At 42.7% G+C, this 21,267-nt stretch overlaps 2 protein-coding genes across 3 annotated transcripts; one reads left to right on the top strand and one right to left on the bottom strand.

Annotated features, from left to right (window-relative positions):
* Window positions 1-12: 12 nt before the first annotated feature.
* LOC133465106 (cardiomyopathy-associated protein 5-like) lies at window positions 13-9,512 on the bottom strand. Its single transcript, XM_061747555.1, has 8 exons — window positions 8,938-9,512; window positions 5,889-7,944; window positions 4,474-4,652; window positions 4,155-4,245; window positions 3,161-3,255; window positions 2,659-2,857; window positions 1,580-1,708; window positions 13-1,274 (listed from the first exon to the last, which is right to left on the bottom strand). The coding sequence occupies exons 1-8, from the start codon at window positions 9,054-9,056 to the stop codon at window positions 1,095-1,097; spliced, it is 3,048 nt and encodes a 1,015-aa protein (XP_061603539.1). The 5' UTR covers window positions 9,057-9,512; the 3' UTR covers window positions 13-1,094.
* An 814-nt stretch (window positions 9,513-10,326) lies between these two features.
* LOC133490326 (homer protein homolog 1-like) lies at window positions 10,327-20,078 on the top strand. 2 transcript variants are annotated; one of them, XM_061800268.1, is made up of 10 exons: window positions 10,327-10,486; window positions 12,906-13,062; window positions 14,084-14,215; window positions 14,335-14,427; window positions 15,298-15,351; window positions 15,622-15,764; window positions 17,041-17,200; window positions 17,401-17,511; window positions 17,585-17,665; window positions 19,025-20,078. In XM_061800268.1, exons 1-10 carry the CDS (start codon window positions 10,482-10,484, stop codon window positions 19,211-19,213), a joined length of 1,125 nt encoding a protein of 374 aa, XP_061656252.1. In that variant the 5' UTR covers window positions 10,327-10,481; the 3' UTR covers window positions 19,214-20,078. The 2 variants fall into 2 exon arrangements, with proteins under 2 accessions (XP_061656252.1, XP_061656253.1); XM_061800269.1 differs by lacking the exon at window positions 15,298-15,351.
* The last annotated feature ends 1,189 nt before the right edge of the window (window positions 20,079-21,267 follow it).

Genomic DNA, 21,267 nt, shown 5'->3' with positions numbered 1-21,267 from the left:
GAAGAAAAAACCCACAAAAAAACCTGATGTTAATAATCTGATCGTACTTCCTTTATAGTTCACTAACTGGTCATGATGATAATGTCAGATTAACATGAAATATACACATTATGAGGTCTCTGTGGAAATTGTCTCTGACATGGTATATTTTGGAAATAAGTCAATTGCGTTGCATTGCATAGCGACATCAAATTTGGTGACAATATGCCACCCTCACCTGTCACGCTCCAGACTTTGTTTTCTGTAGTTTAGCGGCACACCTCTGCAAACGCAATAAAATAATCTTTTTACAAAATAAACATGACATTTGTCACAAAACTTGTATACAAGAGCATTGTCACTTATTAAATTATAAGGGCAAAATATGAATCACTTTTTTTGTGTGTATGTGGTTGTACCCCTCTTTCAGTGTTCATCAAAACGGTGGGTGACGACACTACGGTCTTCATCTGTTCCAACACATTGTGCTCCTTTTGGGTGTGTGCGCCTTAGCCATTATAATACAGAGAAACACAAAAGAGTTTCACAACTGACTTTGTAAGACGCAGTAATATTAGTTTTTTTGCAAAGGACAAAAAAATATTTGCCTGTGAGTATTGTTAAATTGTCTGTCTACATGTGTTACTTCACCGTTTGTTATCAAATATTCATTGCTTAAAGGGGTTATAACACAGCAACTCGCGATGCTGTTCGTCAGCCTATAGAGTTTTGCATTGTGTATTAGCATTGAAATTGCAGGCAGTCAAGTGATGTGTTTTGAATTCAAAACTTAATCCTTTTTTTTTTGTAATGTTTTGTTTGACAGTAAACTCCAACTGGGAGTCACAATAAACATTTGCAAGCAAATAACAGCTTAAAGCCTGACAGCCTTGCACTTTTAGTTTAAACCCCATGGAGACACCCAGTATGTTGTACAAAATACAAGCAAGAATGTTTAAAAGGGCTATTAAAACATTGATTTATTTCCATAAATAAATCAGCATCAAATTAAAAAAAAAAAATCCTTGAGAAAAAAAAAAGACACTGTCCCTTCAAAAATGAACCCCCCACCAAAAAAAGTGTCTGTTAGCCCGACAACGCTGGTTCATACGCAATCATCTCAGTAGGGAGTTGCGGTCGGTCACGAGCTTCTCCAGCCTCTTGATCTTGCGCTTGTTCTTGGGCATGGTTTTGTCATACATGCCGTTCTTCAGCAGGTGCTCCTTGCTGTGGTGTACCTGAGCGCCGTGCTCCAGCTGGAAGGAACACAGGGCCTTCAGTGGCCTCAGCAGCACCTTGAATTCAAAATGGATTATTTGTCATTAGGGCTTAAATAAATAAGGGTGTAAAAGGTGGGGTACTTGAGGTCAGACATGTATGTTTCTTAGCGGGTATTATAGTCACTCCTCGCTTTTTGGAAACAGTCGCTTAGAGTGGTCGGAAAAGTCGCTAGGTTGGCAACAGTGACTGTGCTTTCGTAAACCAGCTCCTCTCCGTTTGCAGCCATGTTGTTAGTGGAAGCAGTGCCCAAAAGCGTGAAGAAGCCGCTACAACGAAATCCTTCTATCAAATTAAGAGGCAAGCCCTATTTGCTATGTACCTCTTGGAAGATGTCATTGCACTCCAGGATGGACAGAGCGACGGCGGCGCACTCCAGCGTGGACAGGCAGATGTTGGACGGCTGCGTGCGGATCACGTACTGGCTCAACAGACTTCGGTTTAGCTGCACCTGATGGACACAAACTGGTAGTGACGACAAGGATGACAAGCAAAGGTTGTGTTTGGAATCGTTCACTCGTTCCCTACTCCCTAATCCCTACAGCGTTGCCCCGCTACGTCTCGGATAATTGTTTGCATCTCTGCAGATTTTTAAGCATTTGCTTTTATGGGTTTTTATAGCATACAGACAAGTCTGAATTTACAGTTGCACGCTCAACTCAATACACAACAAGCAGCAGTTTGGCAATGAGTGAACAAATCTTAGAAAAAGAGGCTTGAGGCTGTTTTTTTGCCACTCCCATTTGAAGTTTATTGTCAAACTAAAGATAAAACAAAGATAATTACATATTGTGTATTGAAAACAACCGCATAGCTTTGCCTTAGGAAAGTCCATTTAGCTTAATGCTAACAAACAATGCAAAATGCCATGGACGCGATAACAAATAGCACGGGTGTGTTACAACCCTCTAAGCAACGGATATTTGAGCACAAATGGTGAAGCAACATGTGTTGACAGACAATATAACAATTGTGTGGCAAAAACCGTTTAATTCTTTACATTATATTCAATGATGTCATGATTGTATGTTTTTATAAAGTACAATAATATAGAGTGCCACTTTATTATTAAAAAAAGGTTAAAGCCATTTGTTGGCTTTTATGGTAGGCTGGAACGGCGTAATGGAATTTCAATTATTTTCAATGGGTAAAGATGATTTGAGATAAAGTGTTATGAGGTCATCAGGTCACGGAACGAAAATAAACTCCTACCTCAGTTGTTCACTACTTTTCATGATGCATTGTGGGATACATAGAGAGCACTATATAGGAGATAATCTATTCTCACTACACATTCAAACAGCACAAATAAAATAGCAAACTCACTATATTGGGTACTATATAAGGGATAGGGAGTGATTCGGAACACAGCCAAACTGTCATTGTAGTCACTCCATGTACCTGCTTGGGGAGATGCAGTATGCTGTTTTTGAGGAAAATGTTTTTGGCCTGGCTCCAAGTGCCATCGATGAGGATGATGTTATGCGTCACAGCGTCCACTCCTGGGCGCTGCACTAACTCCTCCAGGTTCTGGGAGTTGGGGCCCGGGTAAAGGATCAGAGTCCGGCTGTCCCGGCACACTTCGGCCAGCTCCGGGTTCCTGAGAGACAGAGATAAAAAAAAGTGAATCTGAAACTACGGTGTCTATATAAGGAGGAATAATATAGCAACCCCTTTTCCGACTGCCTTTAAAAAAAAACACAGCCATTATTGTTTAAACCGCTTGCAACAAAAGCGAGGACACCCCTTAATGAAAATGTCCAAATTTGTCCCATTTCTGGGTTCTTTCTCAAAAGCACAGGCGATTAAATGCTGGATCTACTGTTCTGGATCTCATGCCTCAATTTTTGCAGGATCTCTGTGTGAAAGAGGCTACTAGAAAGGCCAGGTGAGCGCCGCTTACTTGGCTTCGTTAAAGCGTCTCCCGACAATGACGTTGCACTTTCCCGGTGGCAAACATGCGGCGAGAAGAGGCACCGTGCGAAGAACTCTGCTCTCCTGAAAGCAAGGCACACACATGTAACAACAGTATGCTTCGATACAATAATACTTGCGTCACAAACAAGTTTCATGCTGAGAACCAGGGACGGTGGAACAACTTGAGAAGAATTTGTGGGGTGGGGGTGTCGGTGCTGATCGAAAAAGTTCATCCCGAAAACCAATTGTCGACTAGGGGTGGTGGGTTTAACCTTACCCGTTTTTTTTTTACTCTGGTAATTCACTACTTATCTTGGTTTGTACCATTTCATGATATCTTAAGTCCTTTAATTTCAAATCAAGAAAACTTGAAAAATGTGTTTTCTAAAACTTGTCCGGTAGTGTGTACCCTGTGTACATATACTGTATATTATATTGTATTGGTACAGCTTGGCTGCCGCCGGCTGGATCTCGCTTCGTACCTGGTAACGGAATTTGGTTGCGAAAGCTCATGTGATTGGACATTTTTGATTGGGTGTTACATCTGCAAAATTGTTGCACCATTCTCCTGCGATTCACATTTCGAATCGAAGCAAAACTAGTAGCCGAACTCTGCGTAATGCGCACGACAGTTCAGTTGGTTTTGGCTGCGTTGACAGAGTGCGGTGGAGTTAAATTGCATCTCCGAGCGCTGCTGATTCTGAAGGTCTTGGGCAGATAAGACTGACATGGCAACACAAAGGGGTGAAATCTGACTGGACAAAAACAATTTTTAAAATCCAGCATCCACATACACAACTGGATGCAGTGCACCCAAGAGAAACACTACGAAGTTAAGATGATAGCCTGTTGGCAATACTTAACACACAATTTCATGGAACAAATATTTAGGTTGTACATGTCGGAAAGTGCTTCTGACAGTGTTTAGACCAGCAAAGAATCTACCGCCTACCACTGACATAATGGGGAAAAGGGCTCACCTCTGCAGGGTGCTGTACGATGTAGAGACATGTGGACACGTCCAGGGGTTGTGCGGGTAGAAAGGGGCACAGACACACCTTCTGTGGGCGACTACATGATGGGAGGAGGAAACATCATTTAACCAGCCGCCACTTCTTCTTCTCTTTAGTTTCACTACCAGAGCAAACACATGGTTGAATGGCGAGCATTGAAAATTAAAAAAAAAAAAAAAAAAACAGGCCAATGGCGGCTTTGCTTTGCCGGGCTGGGGGGACTGGCTGGGCTCCGTTAGCTTAGCATTAGCTTAGCTTCGGTCAGTGTCATCATAAATCTGCTCACCGGCACCGTGAACACATCGGTCTTCGCTCGCTAACCTCGACCGGCAGCGCCGCCAGGTCGCCGAACGCGTCGTCCAAGCGGTCGTCGTCGCTGGAAGTGTCCGGGGAGTCGTCGTCTTTCACGGGGGAGGCCGAGAAGCAACGCGGCGGGCTGGAGGAGACATGTTCCATTGCGAGGAGCTAGCTTTTAGCTCAAGAGGCTACAAACAAGCGAGTTGATCGACAGCTACTTAACAGCCAGGGCCGAGGGAGCCACCTCCACTCCCTGTATTGGAATTTATTTAATACATAAGCACACTTATTGGTATAATATTATTTAATGTCACGATAAGATACTTATTACAGCAAAACTAATTTTATTTACGAATTTCCATCATGAGATTAATCTATTTGTCTCAAGGGGTCAGTCATTTCCGGGTCCAAGTTAAACCCACTCATCGGGTCACCCACATCCTTGTTTTGCAAAGATTTTGAATATTAATGTTTCTCATCAACCCAAAAGTTTGAGTTTGAATTTTGAAAAAAATAATAATAATCCTATTTCATGATAGATCAATTCTATAAGGACCATGTAATGTGAATTCTGACATTTGTTTTTAAATACATTTATTGTATGTTAAAAGATAATTACTGGAAAAAAATGACAGAACTATGTAGATCTGAATTGTGGAGCTATTAGCATTAAACTGTTTTTCACCATTTGTTTTCCTGTTTTTTTGAGGGGCGGGGGCATGGCTAAAACATGAGTTGCCTCTCCCCCACTATATAAGAACTTGATGTGCCTTTGTTCACATCAGCGGTTATCTGGCACAATTGTGACATGCTAGCTAGCTATGCTTACACCTTAATAATGCATGAGCATTCACATGTCATTTCTACAGAAATGGCATTCTCTAGTTTACTATACAGAATGACTATATATTATCATTTTATTAATTCCTTTTACTTTGTTCCAACATAAGGTTCACAATTTACACAGATAAGTAACTGCCCTGTATTCCACATTGGAGACTCGCAGTGCCACATACTGTACCCAGGTGTCCTGAAGGAGTGCATAAACTTCACACATAGTCTTGACATCACACCCATAGACCACATGAATGTCTGTATAAATTGTGTCCTGGGAACTGGAACCGGGTGACTCATACCGGTGAGGAGTTGTTGAATAAAGACAATCACTGAGCTCCAGAAATTATTTCTCTGTTTCAGAAATTCCACGATGGGTTGATCTTAGCTCTCACCTTAGCTGGCTACTGCTCGCTAGTTTTTGACTTATTTGTCAGGCTAACTAGTCTAAATGTATTTAAAGTATGTGGGAAGGTTTTATATGGTCTCTGTATCCCGAGTGGGTCTGGATCATATTCACCGCAATAAACAGGGGTTCACTCTATGTGAATTGTATTTTTAAGGATGTTAAAGAATTAAACAAGTTGTTTTTGCTGGCTTATTTGGTGAAGTTGTCAAATGATTTTGTGTCTCGAGATGAACCTTTTCTGACTCGGATGCTTCAGGTTCTGTTTGTGTTAAAGCTACTTCAGTGTCTTCTTTCTCAGCTGGTTTCTCACCAGAAACATCATTGGTAGATGCGTTGCCCAACAGAGGAACATCGGAAGGGATCTGGAGCTCCCGATCTCTCCTCCCCTCATTGCCGGTCTCGCCTGACACCGCCGCCTCTGTCTTTTCCTCTTTCTGTTCTTTCCCGGCATCGCTATCATCTGCCGGGGTCAGAGGTGCTAGGACCAGACGCTCCTTCAGGGGGGATCTAGTTTTTCTCCTGGGAGGAGGGCATGGTTTTACCACTTCTGATTCTTGCAGCCATGTCTGTTGATTGAAATGCACCAGAGAGTCGATGTGCGAAGTTATGTTGTCATCATCCATCCCTTGCCAGTCAGGCTCAGAGGAAGTCTCAAAGACGGAAAGCGGATTTTGGTGGATTCTGGGGTCTTTTGCACCCGTTTCTGTGATGCTTTTCGTAGTTGACGGACTATCGTTTTCTTGCAAAATAAGGACAGCCTTGATGTCACATGGAGAAGAACTGGCACTTGATCTGAAGAAATTTGTAATTTTCTCCTCCGAGTTTGGCATTTCACCCTGGAGCAATGTCGAGGGAAAATCAGCAAAATCTTGGGATAAAAGTGGACATCCCTCACATTCCTCCACGGGAACTGGTTGCACCTCCACCACAGGTGTCTCATCTATGAGGGCATACTTCTCCAGGTAGCCCCTGGCTTCCCGATACAAATGTCTACTGTAGAACGACTTTTCAAAAGCCCCACTTTCTGTATCTTCCCTTTTTCGACTTCCAGTAGCCTCTCCGTACAGGTTGTCATACAGGAAGCCGATGGTTTTGGGTTCCTCTAACAAAACTGGGTCAATAATCTTGGGTGGCCCTTCAGGCAAGAAGACTGGAGTCAAGACGTCCTCTTGGCTTCCAAATAAAGTCAATCCATTGGGTTTGGAAGGAGGTGCAGAAGGTTTGATCCCTCCAAGTTCATCCTCCCTTTCCATGTGCCTTCTCATGAGGTAGTCGTCGGTACTACGGTAAAACAATTCATCCAGAAGCTCAGCGTTTAGAGCCCCTGGACCGATGGCATCTGTTTTTTTATCATCCCCACCTGTTGCGGTGTCTTCAGACTGCACTGGCTTCTCTGTGGTGGTCTTGTGCTCAGGAACCCCAGGCTCAGGTGGGACAACAGCAGGACTTCCTGGGGCATGGTCATCAGTCAAGGAGAATGCTTCAAGGTATTCAACATCACAAAAAGCTTCCATTCCTGGAGGCCTTGCCACGGGAGCTCCTGGTGGATCCGTGACACTTGAACCAACGGGCTGTGTTGGATGGACTTGTTCACCTGATCCCACTGAAGCATCTGCCTTTGGTTCGCTGTCCTGCTCACATGTCTCCTCTTCTTTGTCGCCAGCAGGTTTAGAAGAAGAGCACTCCTCCAAATAGGACAGGTTGTGCACCATCCCCTTGCTCTTCTCTTCATCCACAGTCGCCAGCTTTTGAGGAACAACAATGTTGAGGATTTCTGAGCCTTCAGAGACCAAACTAAATAGCCTTTGCTCCTTATCTTTCCCGGGAACCTCCTGTTCTGCTTCAGCTCCCTCATCTTTCTTGATTAGCGGAGCAACGCTGACTAACTCTGGCCTTTCCGAGATGTCAATTCTCTCTTTTTTTTGTCTTTCTCTTTTAGTTTTCTTCCGCCCTGACAGCAACTCCTCATCCATAACGAAGATAATCCTTCCTGCTGGATTAGAACCAGTTACGCATGCACTCGCTGGAGCTTGAGGGCCAAGTTCTTTGGTGGGTTCCCCAGCTTCAGGTGCCCAGGACGTGGAGCAGCAACTTGGGGTGGTCACCCAGGCGATCCCGCTGTCCTCACCTTGCATGGTCACCATGGAGAAGGAGGTGTCCATGACCAGACACTGCAGCTTTGGACGGACGTTGTCATCATGGATGACTTTGCGTAAACTGAAGGATAGAATGAAACATCGCTGATGAGACGTTTGAAGTTTTGACACATTTTTTAGGTCTTGTATACTCTTCATTTTTCATGCACACATAAAATATTCTCATAATTGTCTGTATTCAGTGATTACAGATCTTTTCAAAATGTATTTATAGCCTGTCTGACATTAATAAATGGATGATTAATTTTTCATCAATGTAGAGAAAAGGGAAAGATCTTGCGCCTGTGTCAAGGCACCATCTGAACTTTGTATGTCTTCTGGTAATTTTGTTCAGCATGTATGGTCATTCTTATGCTGTTTTACGCTTTCACTGTTTCGAGGTTACCCCATGACATTATAAAGATCGACAGGTGCATGTTTCTGTGAGAAACTTTGCTAATGTGGTGAGCACGCAAACAGTTCTCAGGACTGTTTAAAGCTCCCTCTTGAACACTGTTACTGTTGTCCCATAGAAACACACACATTTATGGCATATTCAGTTTCAAGATCAGAATCAGAATCATCTTTATTTGCTAAGTATGTAAAAAACACACAAGGAATTTGTCTCCGCTCTCGTACGACAACAGCCATGACAAAATATATTTTTAGGACAGAAAAACACACTACGGCGAGTCACTGACCAATGAAATGTTACTGGCACTGTGGTAATGCTGATACACTGACAATTGTGCAAATGATGCAGAGTCCTCAGGCAATTTAGAGCTGTTTGAAATGATTCCCACCATTCTGACCCTTGATCTAACACACACTAATAATTTAAAATCCATTTTGGTAGTCAAGGGTCAAATTTGACCCTGAACAGCCTCAGTGCACACAAACCTTGTAGAGCCTGTATGAAATATTTTTAAATATTACATTTTTGTGTATTTTGATACACTAGGAAAACTAATCAAATTTCAAGGTGAAAGTGACATTTAGGGTATTTTTATTGCTGTTAAATGTCAAAATGGGTAGCTTTAACTGGAACAAAAAAATGTACGGTAATCCAAACAACCTGTTTTGGAGGTTCTCCACTTCATCGCCGGGATCCTGGTCTGGCTCGGTGATGTCATTGGGCGTCAGAACTTCCATCTCTGCGTCATCATCGTCGTCACCTGTCAAATCCTCCATCATTGAACCTTCTTGATGGAGTTTTTGCTTCCCTGTCTCTCCTCTGCTCTGCTTGTCACCTTGTAAACACGTTCACTCGAGTTTTCCTGCTCAGCATAATCTTGAAATAGAAAACCGGTCTTCCTGTATTTCATGCGAGGCATTCGCTACATGTCGCCCGTGACTTGAGCCTGTGGCTTATTTTGTCAATTGACCTTTCTCTAAAAACAACCACCCACCACAACCATCTTAGTTGCTAAATCTGACAAATCTAGGGTGTTGAAATGTGACTTTAGTGCAGTGTTTCCCAACCTTTATTGAGCCAAACTCACAGTACACCACCAAACAAAATTGTCACAAAAGGTATGAATACTGAAATAGTAATGAGCCTTAATTTGCTCACAATTATACTACCTCATTCTAAAATGTGGGCCTGTTTAGCTAATTGAACACAAAGTTATTTTTCTATTGTATGAATCGCAACAGACAGACACACGGTTTGAGTGTATCTTCTGCCATCTATCGGAAGAACATGGCATTGTTCTGCCTATCACTATACGTCGCTGCATAAATACATGGCAATATTTTTTTGTAAAACACAGTAATACCTTGACTTGAAAGTGCCCCGACTTACGAGTTTTTTTGAGTTACGTCTCTGACTCTAAGCTAGGAGGGTAATATATATATATATATATATATATATATAGAGAGAGAGAGAGAGAGAGAGAGAGAGAGAGAGAGAGAGAGTTAGGTATTGGTAGCACACGCTTTTATGTTGACAAAAAAGCAAATGTCATGAAAATGACAAATGAGCAACTTAACGACATAATTTCAATGTCCATGCATTGCCTTCGATGGGAACGTCGACCTCTCCAACATGGATGCTACGTAGGCACGTCATTTAGCCGATCTATATCTTTTCTTTTTTATGGTCTACGATATAACGTCAAGACATTCAGCCAATCACCTCCAATACAAAATGATTACGGGATGACGTCACGGGTTTACGTTATGGTACCCACTAGTCATCAAGCTAGCAACGAATGGATGTAGAGAGTTTACACTGAGGATATTTTAAAAACAAAAAAGAAAAATAATAATTCTATGAATAAACTCGTTTGCGTGTGTTTTGCTTCAGCTCGTTAGAAAAGTGAATTTTAATTCGCTTCTCTCCGAGTGGAGCTTTAGCGAGCCGAGCCGAGCGATGCTAGCAGGTGTTAGCAGGTGCTAGCGGGCGGAGGAGGAGGAGGAGGAGGAGGAGGAAGAAGGCTCGCGGTCATCATCAGCATGCGCGTCCGGGCACGCATGCACCCACGGCCGCCAACACGTCAGGCCATGTCGGAGTGAACCGTGCGCCCGAGTGAGAACGAGAAGAGAGGCGAGAAGACCAGCGGCGGCGACTGGGAGGAGGGGAGCGTCTTTGGGACCACTTAGACTACACCAGCAACCATGGGGTACGTTTTATTTGTTGTTATTCGCCGTGCGGCGCTAATGCTAAAGCGGGAGTGGCGTTTGTTTTTGCGCACCCCCGCACATTCCTGCGCGTCACTGTCAAGCTTTTAAACGCACACCACAAGGACAGCTTTTACTAGCCTAGCTGGCTAGCCACTGCTTGCTCACTAATAAACGCTCACAGGAGATTAAAGCAGCTCGTGAGGACAGCAGCTGTCAATAAATCCACTCGCAGACTGACACATTTTGTCATGTGTCAAGTCTGCAAGACAGGGTGAGTGTTAAGGTTGTGGATAGAAACGCATTGTTAGGGTTGTTTGTGTGCTGTCATAAAAGTCAGCAATTTATTTGTCTGGCTAATACTGTGAACCCCCGTTTATCGCTGGGTCCCAACCCACCCGCAATAGGTGGAAATCCGAGATAGAGAGAACATTTAAAACAGTTTTTAATAGGTTTGCTTCTCCCACATGCTTTAAACGCATATAAACTTATTAAAACAGGCTGAAGCCTATTAAAACACACCTTGTAAAATAATTTTGGGCACCCGTTCTTACCACTTGCACAGTTCTCATCCCAAAAAAGGTCAAGCGTGGTTGCTGCAAGCATTTTTATCACTCCCGGTCGAAGTTTACTGTAAAACTGACGCAAAAGGGAATCAAACATTGGATATTTCAACAGAAAAATGTTCAACCAAACCATATAATTTTGCTTAATGCAGGTCTGCTAGATTAATGTTAACATACAATGGGAAATACCATAGACAGCCTAACAGAAATAAGCATAAACTTACACACGGAGCAACGACACAAACAGAGCATCTAACAATACTCACAGGCATATATTCTCTGCACTGTGCGAACAACAACTATTATTGTAGCTATTTTTCTTGAAAAGATGCATTTTAATCCTCCAAATGTTCTTTTTTTAATTTTGTAACCTTTTATCTCAAATCTACAAGATTTTGTTGTTGAACTTAATTCTTGTAAGATTGCAACTGTTTTATACAAAATATGTGACTTAATTCTTGCAGGATTCTGAAATTTCCCCCCTAAAAAACAAAAGTGCCTTTTTTTTTCTCTATAATGTTTGACCCCCCCCCCCTCCTGGGGTACAGCTTTATTTTCATAAGGGTACCACTTGAAAAAAAAATACTATATTCACCTAAATTTAACGTGCTAGTTGTTACAATAGGAAGGGGTATGCAACTATTACAAAAACCTAAAGAAATATGAGAGAGAGAGAGAGAGAGAGAGAGCGACCGAGCGAGAGTAGCGGTCACGTGGCCTGTTGCTATGGCAACGCAGCATCTAAGTAAGTAATGCCGGTTTACGGCTGCCAAAACAGCCGCGTGTTTTGCAGTCAGATTATTTAGAATTACGCTGGTGTAGAGCCCATCATGTGCGGGCGGACATGTCAATCTTTTATTTATGGAATCATTCACTCGGAATCACTGTGCAACACGGGAAGGTTTTAACAATGGTGACGGTGTGACCGGGAACATCTTTTTTCAAAAGTGTCTCTCGCCACAACAGACCTTCAACCGGTGTTGCCAGGAACCCCTTTCCAACAACATTTGGCTCGGCCCACCCGTCCCCAGCACTCATCACAACCATCCAGTGGATTCCTGAACACGTTGGTGCTTTTCATTATGGGGGAAAAGGGATTACACTTGAACAATGGCCACGTGCAAAACACAAGGTCACATTTGGATCCGGGCTGTGCTGGAAACATGACATCATCTGATGCACCGCTTGTCACATAATAGTAGAAGAACTAGCAATGTGACAAGATTTTCCAAAATTGACAGTCTGTCAAAATGCAGATTCTGGTTGGAATTGCCACTTCAACCCGAGTACAGCGCACCAAGAATTTCAAAAATAGGATGATGGGTTCCGAAAAAATTGGGTTTTTGTGTCATAAAAAATGGCCTTTTTCGGGAACGTTTTTGTGTGATAAAGTCAATCTAAAATCTAGTCCAAAAAACACCTTCAAATTGAGTAAAACAGTATCACTTGATATTTTTATTTTTTTTCAACACATACTCTCTACCCCTTCATTTCGCCTGCTACTTGGGAACCCTTTCTCCATTTGGCTGACAGATTTCAGTTAAAAATACCCACCAATAAGCTCGTACGGGCCGAATTTCCGAGGGGTTCTCCAAGTCGACGTGTCAAAATTACCGTGACGTTTCAAACGGCATCACTTGCCCTAAAAACTCGACTCAAATAGCTCCAATAGCTGACTTGTGGCTCGCCGTCATCTTATGACACTTTAATGTATCCAGTATCTGTCGTTAGTTGACGGCGGGGCCACTATGCATCCGGCACATTTTACAAAGCACGCCTTCCTTAGTATGGCTGAGCCAGGTGAATTTGTTCAACCACTGCAGATCAAAACTGGCCTCTGTCTCTTCCCGTGCAGTGAGCAGCCCATCTTCAGCACGCGGGCGCACATCTTCCAGATTGACCCTACCACCAAGAAGAACTGGCTTCCCACCAGCAAACACGCCGTCACTGTCTCTTATTTCTTCGACAGCACCAGGAACGTCTACCGCATCATCAGCTTGGACGGATCCAAGGTGTGCACTCGCTAAATATACACGCACATCGTTAACCTCATAGCGTAGTTTCTTAAGTCATAGTTGAACATTTTAGGAAAGCAAAAAAAAAAAAAAAAACAACATGAACATGAACATGAAGAGTCCAGTTGAGTCAATTTAACCTTTGCGGATTGCCATGACTGAAATCTACACAGATATAAAGGATAAACATCATTTTTAGCAAGCACATTGGTATTTTTAATCATAATTCTGACAACAAATTACAATTTTGCTTTTAAGATGTGCAGTGTTTGTCCATCACGATCTTTATTTTAATGAGTCATGGTGACACAAGAGTTAGGAGTTTGCAGGATGATGCTAACAATACAAAAACCTATTCGTGGGTATTTTTTTTTTTTTGGGGGGGTGGGGGGGAATCTGGATAAAAGCAGATTTATTTTCATGTCTGCCAGAATCAAAATGGCATCATCCTCAAGGAGCCAGGAAATAGTTTGCTAATGTCATGTTGACATTGTGAAGGAGTTAGCAGGCAAGTGCTAACAATACAAAACTTTATAGTGGTTGTTTTTTGCTGAGGCTATAAATAAAGGTGACAAGCAGACATTTATTTATTTTTGTACGACAGTAAGCATTGTTGGAAGTGTTAAAGAAACGTAGCATAGCTAAAAACAACACATTTACAAGTATATTAAACAATACGGCCTTGAACTAAAATCGTTTTACATTTTTTTAAGTGAAATTTTTTTATTTAGATTTTTTTCCTTTGCTTAAAAAAAAAGTTAAAATAAAATAAAAAGTCACTAGGTGGACAACACTGACTGTGCTTTTGTAAACTAGCTCCTCTCTGACACAGCCATGTTGTTAGTGCAGGCCGTGCACATCAGCAGGGATGTGCTTTAAAACTATGAAAGCTACAACGAGATTGTCCAGAGAAATAAACTCAAATTAATCTAATATCAAACATCTAGTGGGGGTCCAAGACTTGTAGGGCTGTGTCGCAGCCTTAGCATGAAGCTGAACGTGTCTATTTTTCTGCCAGGCTGTCATCAACAGCACCATCACCCCCAACATGACCTTCACCAAGACCTCCCAGAAGTTTGGCCAGTGGGCCGACAGCCGCGCCAACACCGTCTACGGGCTGGGCTTCTCGTCCGAGAGCCACCTGAGCAAGGTCTTGAATTATTTGGTTTTTTTTCAGCTTTTTTTTTTTTTTTAACCGTTAGAGTTGTTTAGTGTACCGCTCACCGGGTTCAGTTTATGTCTCATCTGTTTTTTTGTGTTTTTTTTCAGTTTGCGGAAAAGTTTGCAGAGTTCAAGGAGGCGGCACGACTCGCCAAGGAGAAGTCACAAGAGAAGATGGAGCTCAGCAGCACACCCTCGCAGGTACACACGAGTCAATGAGCTACGCGCCTTATTTAGTCCAATACGATTACATTAACATTTAAAAGGTTCAACAATTTAACTTAATAAGCTGTCAAACTACATGTTTCAGCTGCTCTATAGTCTGTTAAAACGTAACTCCACCCCCTTCCAGCTCTCCTCAAGGTCTTATGTAGGGATGGACAGCTGAAGAAAGGCGAACTCTGCAAAATATTTGCGGCTTGAAGCACATACCTCGGGTTAAACATTTTCAACATGTTCATAAATCACGGCTTTTTCAACCTAAAAGTATTTTCTTTGGAGGATTTTTTTCGAATAAATTTAGAATCAATCAAGGCAGAAATCTTACTTTGACTTTTTTTGTCGTCAAATTGTTCAAGTTATTCGATGAATCGTTTCAGTCCTATTGCCATGTTTTTGGTAATGTTCAGCACAATTGACTCCACCAGGCTTCTTTCTTGTCATATGGACAGCATATTGTCTGTTTCTTAGCAGGAATTCAAGTTGCTGGTTGCGTTAAAAAAAAAAAAAAAAAAAAAAAAAGTTGCTTGAGTGGTCGAAAAAGTCGCTACATCGTCACAGTGTAGCCAATGTGACGATTTAGCGACTCGCTACACTGACTCTGCTTTTGTGAACTAGCTCCTCTCTGTTAGCAGCCATGTCACTTCAGCGAGGATGCGCTTTGAAGCACGTAAGCCGCTAAAATACAAAAAGTATCCCCCCCGAAAAACATTGTTCAGTAAAGTCATTCATTTAGTCATTACTTTGCTGTGCAAACTGCGTGACGATTGAGCTAACGGCCCAGCTAACAGCTAAGCTAGCCTTTGACTTGGACTGGTGTAACTCCCTCTGTTCTGCCCGACAACTCTGCAGGGCAGCGCTGTCAGAAGGAACATGTTGCCCGCCAACAATCCCGCGTTCAACAAGGTAAATGTAACATGAACCCCCCATGGTGACCCCTTCTCCTCACTCGTACAACGAGCTCCCTGAACCCTCCGCAATCCCTTCCTATTCGGCAACCGATATCGTGGCACTCTGATATTCATCGTCACGTTCCCTCTGACAAACCTTTGTGCTCTGCTTGAGGCTGTGTATCCATGGTAGCAGATACAGAAGTGTCATCACTTAAATGAGCAGCACACATTTTATTTTTATGGACAGTAGATATTTTTAAAAAAGCATACGTGTCTTGTTCAGGAGTCCACCAGCTGTCCTCTGCAGTCACCACTGACGCCGGAGGGTGTGAATGGCACCGAAGACGATAGAGTGGCAGCGGACACACCTCAGCCTGCAGAGCCCCGAGCTGAGCCCTCCCACAATGCACTTCCCTTCTCGCACAGGTGACGCCGCGTCAAGCTCAACAACTGTGTTCACACCTGACCAACGCAAGGACCGATATCACTTTCACTCAACTTGTTCGGATCAGCACCAAATTAACAGTCCATTAACCCCCACCTATTTGCGTGGCATAGGGACTGAGGCCTGCCAGGAATAGTGAAAATCTGCGACTATCTGACGCCAACCAAAAGGTGTTTGTAATTGTGTAAAGATGCCACACGATAGTGGCAAAGTACTTAAAACGGAGCGGATCATAAAGCATCAACACCATGCTTCTAGCATGTACACAGTCATGAACTCATGTTACATAAATTACCTTATTCATCTTCTAAATTATTCAACATAAACCACCTTCACGAGGTTCATCAATTGTATTAGCTAGCATAACATGTTAGCTCAAACTGATGAGACATCACACACTGGCAAATAAATATGCGCATCAACTTTACATAAATTGTATTGACTCAAACTCACCTTTTGGCATTTACACACAATATTAAATGTGCATTTACAGGAAAATTCTAACGGCAAAGTAAACTGCACAGGCTGCACATTCGTAGCTGCATCGCGACAGAAGCAGAAACGTACTTTTGGTTTCAGTTTTGACTGTTCACAAGGTGCAGTGAAGGACAGCCAACAAAACAGGAACGCTCATATGCAGTTGAAAATACACTATCAGTGAATTAAACCAAACAACAACACCAAGATTCAACCAGCTAGTGCGAAAGTAACACTTTAATTGTTTCTGCCTGAGTGCAAAAACAGCAAATAGCCAAGATTTTCAGCAAATAACAGAGATCCCTCGGGACCCCCCCCCAGAAAAGATGGACGAAGTGGCTGGGGTGAGGGAAGTCTGGGCTTCCCTGCTCAAGATGCTGCCCCCATGACCCGACCCAGGCTAAGTGGAAGAAACTGGATGGACCTATAGGTTAAAAAAAAAAAAAAAGAAAAGTGAATATGAGAATTTGTGAATCCCAAACCGCAAATTCTCTGCGGTACAGGGGGGTTCTCTGTATCTTATCTATCTAGTGTTACCCCGCTATTCTTGGGGGAACGCTCTGCTGGGTATTGCTGAGGATAGGTCCCGCAGGGAAAAAATCGCCATAAGGTAAATCTGTGAACCGTAAACCATGTATAAGCAGGGATTCACTGTATACTCAAATTCTAAAATCGATTAATTGCTAAAAAGCGACTAATCACCCAGCCCTTGATGATAACATGGCGACTGTCCATTTAACGGGGCTAATGGCGCTGTGGTCTCTTCCCGAATGGCTGTAGTTCCTCCAGCATTGGAAAGCACTTAGAGGCGGAGCTGGCGGCGCTCAAGGGCAACAACGCTAAGCTAACGGCGGCGCTGCTGGAGTCCACGGCCAACGTCAAGCAGTGGAAACAGCAGCTGACCGCCTACCAGGAGGAGGCGGAGCGGCTACACAAACGGGTAGGGAAAATGGGCACATTTTCAAATCCTCATTTTGGGATACACATGGTGGTTATGTTTAATTGTAATTGGGATTATGAGGGGATCCCTCGATAAAATTTCCAAACACTTACGAGCCCCTGGGCTAATGGCCCACTAGTACAATTTCCACATTTTTGTCATATGTTCTTGTTTTTTTTACTTTTCAAATGGTGTCGAAGGTGACGGAGCTGGAGTGTGTGAGTGGCCAAACCATGGCGGTGAAGTCTGAGAAAACGGAGCTCAACCGCACCATCGAAGAGCTGGAGGCGGCATTGAAGGCCAAGGAGGATGTATGTGCACCGCACTCATGCCTCAACTCCAGACCTTTAACCTCGGCTACACCACCCTTGTCTTTCTCGTCAGGAGTTGGAGTGTCTCAAAGCAGAGGTGCAGAGTGCCAACCAGTTTCAGTCCCAAAGAGACTTGCTCATCCATAAGCTACAGGTGAGCGTCAGAATGTACCATCATTTCTTGTGTATAATGTGGAATTTTTTCCCCCAAAAAATATTTAGAAGTCAATAGGTGTATTATACATAGGTACAGTAAAAGTTAGAAAATTCCTTCACAGTAAAATAAGCTAAATGAGTAGATGTGTTTTAGAAAAGCTATCAATTAGTTTTAAATCTTGTGATTTACATCAAGTTTACATCATATTTAGGTTTACATTTGAAATCTTATAATTCATCTACTTCTATATTGTGTGTAAATATTGAGGGTATAATGCACCCTGATGTTAATTTTGACACTGGAGCTTTAGAGAGGTATTTTCCACCTCACTCGTGGCCATTGGCACGTCAGCTGGCTTGGACAATTTACTGAAAGCTAAAGAGGTCATGCATAACACGGATAACACGTTCGCTCCGGGTTCAAAATAATAAAAAAAAATTGTTGACAAGAAAAGCTGCGGAGGGCGGATAAACACACATAAGCTCTATTAACAATCACATTATTACAACTATTTATGGTATTAGGGGACGAACTGACATAAAACAGAATTTTAACAACTATACAAGAGTGCTAGCCACGCAGGAAAATCTTCTGATAGTGAGCCGCCATGTTTCAATGATGACGTCGTTGAGGCGGCTTGCTGTCAGAGGATGTCCCTTTCATGGCTAAGTGATATGGCATAAAAATAAAAATGGAGCAGTAAGGTACTTTAATGCCCTCGCAGGTGGGTAAGATCGCCAATGTGCTTTCAGCTGTTTATTGATCGGAACAAACAGTCGTACACCCAAATACAAAATGAGAACACTCGCAAGGAGCTGCAGTAGATCAAAATTATTTTTCTTTATTAAAATGTAACAAAATTTTTTTATTTTTTTTTGGGTGGGCTAGAACAGATTAATGGCAGTTCAATTTATTTCAGTGAGAAAAATGTATATGATAAACAGTTGTACCTCAGTTTACAACTGACCGAACTTGAGTTTTTTTTAGATACAAGCTGTCGCTTGACCGAGCCTGCAATGACTACCGAGAATCCACGAAGATTGTAACAAAATAGTTTGACTTCCTCTTTATTTTCCAATCAAAATGGCTGACTTCCTGTTCAGGTTGTAAGCAAAAAGGTTGGCTTCCTGTTCATTTCCTAATCAAAATGTCCACCTTCCTGGACAGGTTGTTACCAAAATGGTCGACTTTCCGTATACTTTGTAACATAAATTAAACGGGCGAATAAATTACAGAGCTACTAGGATTTGGCAAAAGTGCAGAATCTTCGTGTGAAAGAATCCTGATTTCTACTGTGCTCTATCCAAAAAGTTGAGCAAAAGTGTCAATTTTTTTTTTTTTTTCTTTCTTTCCCAGGATGTGGAGCGTCGGAACGAGGCGCTGGAGTTGCAGCTAGGCGAGCTGGAGAAGCACGTGGACGCCAACCGGCGGGAGCGCGAGGTCTTCCGCCAGAGTCTACGCTCGCTGCTGCAGCTGCTGGACGGCAAGATCTTTGAGCTGACCGAGCTGCGGGACGCTCTCGCCAAGCTGCTCGAGTGCAGCTAATGATGCGGCCCCCGACGGTGCGCCGGCGGATGAGCTTCGGCTGCACCTGGAATGCGGCCCGCGGCGCCACTTTTCACTGCCGCCGTCACGTCACCACGGCACGGGACTGGAACGTCTCGAGATGTTTACACACTTTCTACGCATTTATGGTACTCGCTCACTTTTTGCCACGCCCACTTGGATCGTTTACACAGCTACGTGAAAGGCCGGGATCATGATGATGCCTTTCCGGCCGTCACACTGGAATTTTTTTTCTTTTTCTTGTTTATTCAATCATCAAACTAATGGGGGGTGGGCTCTCCCGCATTTTTTTTCCTATTTTTCGAATGACATCATCAGCCAAATGAACCAATGGTGCGAGGACTAGACGACTGTACGCTGTTCTCTCGTAGGACTCGGGGAGGCGATGGCGAGCCGCCAAGCAGCAATACAAAGAAGAAGACGCGGCCGAGTGTTTAGCCCGAGCGTCGTCACTTTCAGGTACTTTGCTTTCACATTTGTGGTGAAAATTTTGAGTCAATTTGAAAAATAATTATTTAATAACTGGCAATATTTTTTAACTATTTATCAATTAACTAAAGCTTTTTGTATTTTTTGTTTTTTTTGCCAAATGTTTTTTTTTTCTGTATAGAATTCGTTTTGCTGAATTTGCCTTTTGGTCAGTTGTTGATTAGTTGCCAAAAAATGAAAAAACGTCAGAGAAACGCGTTGTGACTTTAAGGGCTTGTCGTCAAAAGTATTTGAGTTGAAATGTTGACGGTGACAAATTATTGTTTTGGAGTTTCTAGTAAAACGTCAATCAAATGAAAAGAGATGTATGCATTTTTTTTCAATTTAAAATAAAGAGAAAACAGTTATGAGAATAGTCCTATAGTTTTGAGAATTTATTTATGTAATCTTATGATGAGATTTGTACAGTATTTTTGGGGGGAAAAAGATAACTTCAGAATCAGAATCATCTTTATTTGCCAAGTATGTCCAAAACACACAAGGAATTTGTCTCCGGAGTCGCTCTAGTACAACGGATTTAATCAGTCAATTTACAGAACACTTTGGAGACAAAGACATTGACAAAAAACAATTGTGCAAAAAGATGCAGAGTCCTCTAGCACTTAGAGCAGTTCGAATGACTCGTATTGCAATAGTCCGGTGCAATGACCATTGTGCAAAGGGCGCTGAGACTTCAAGGAGTGTATGCGGTTTAAAGTGACGAGTAGTGCGATAATCTGGGACAATGTTGGTTGTGCAAATGTTACAGATACTCCTCAATCAGTGTGCAAATGGAGCAGATGCTACTCTGGCATGAGTGGCCAGTATATGCAAATAGTGCAGCATGGCCAGACAACTACAGTGAGTGCACGAGTAATACATAATTGGCCCACAGAAATGTGACAATGAACTCAAGTCAAAAAATTGCCAGCTTGTTGTAATGGAATTATAGGTTAGGTGTTTAAGAAGTTGATCGCAAGAGGGAAGAAGCTGTTGCAATGTCTACTAGTTCTAGTTTGCATTGATCGGTAGCGCCTACCTGAGGGAAGGAGCTGGAAGAGCTGGTGACCGGGGTGCGGAGGGTCTGAGAGGATTTTGCACGCCCTTGTCTTAGTTCTGGCAGCGTGCAAGTCCTCAATGGTGGGTAGGGGGGTACCGACAATCCTTTCAGCAGTTTTGATTGTCCGTTGCAGTCGGAGTTTGTCCTTTTTTGTAGCAGCACCAAACCAGACTGTGATGGAAGAACACAGGACTGATTCGATGACCGCTGTGTAGAACTGTCTCAGCAGCTCCGGTGGCAGGCCGTGCTTTCTCAGAAGCCGCAGGAAGTACATCCTCTGCTGGGCCTTTTTGAGGACGGAGTTGATGTTGGCCGCCCACTTCAGGTCCTGAGAGATTGTAATTCCCAGGAACTTGAAGGTCTCGACGGTTGACACAAGGCAGATGGACAACGTGTATTCTTTACAAGAATACAATTGTATATTTAAAAAAAACAAACAGCATAATGGTAACATAATAGTTGTATATTCTCAAGAAAAAAGTCAGAATTTCAAAAAGTGTCATTT

This window comes from Phyllopteryx taeniolatus, chromosome 15, assembly GCF_024500385.1.
Source record: "Phyllopteryx taeniolatus isolate TA_2022b chromosome 15, UOR_Ptae_1.2, whole genome shotgun sequence".
NCBI classification, from domain to species: Eukaryota; Metazoa; Chordata; class Actinopteri; order Syngnathiformes; family Syngnathidae; genus Phyllopteryx; species Phyllopteryx taeniolatus.
This window is presented reverse-complemented; position numbering and strand designations above follow the sequence as displayed.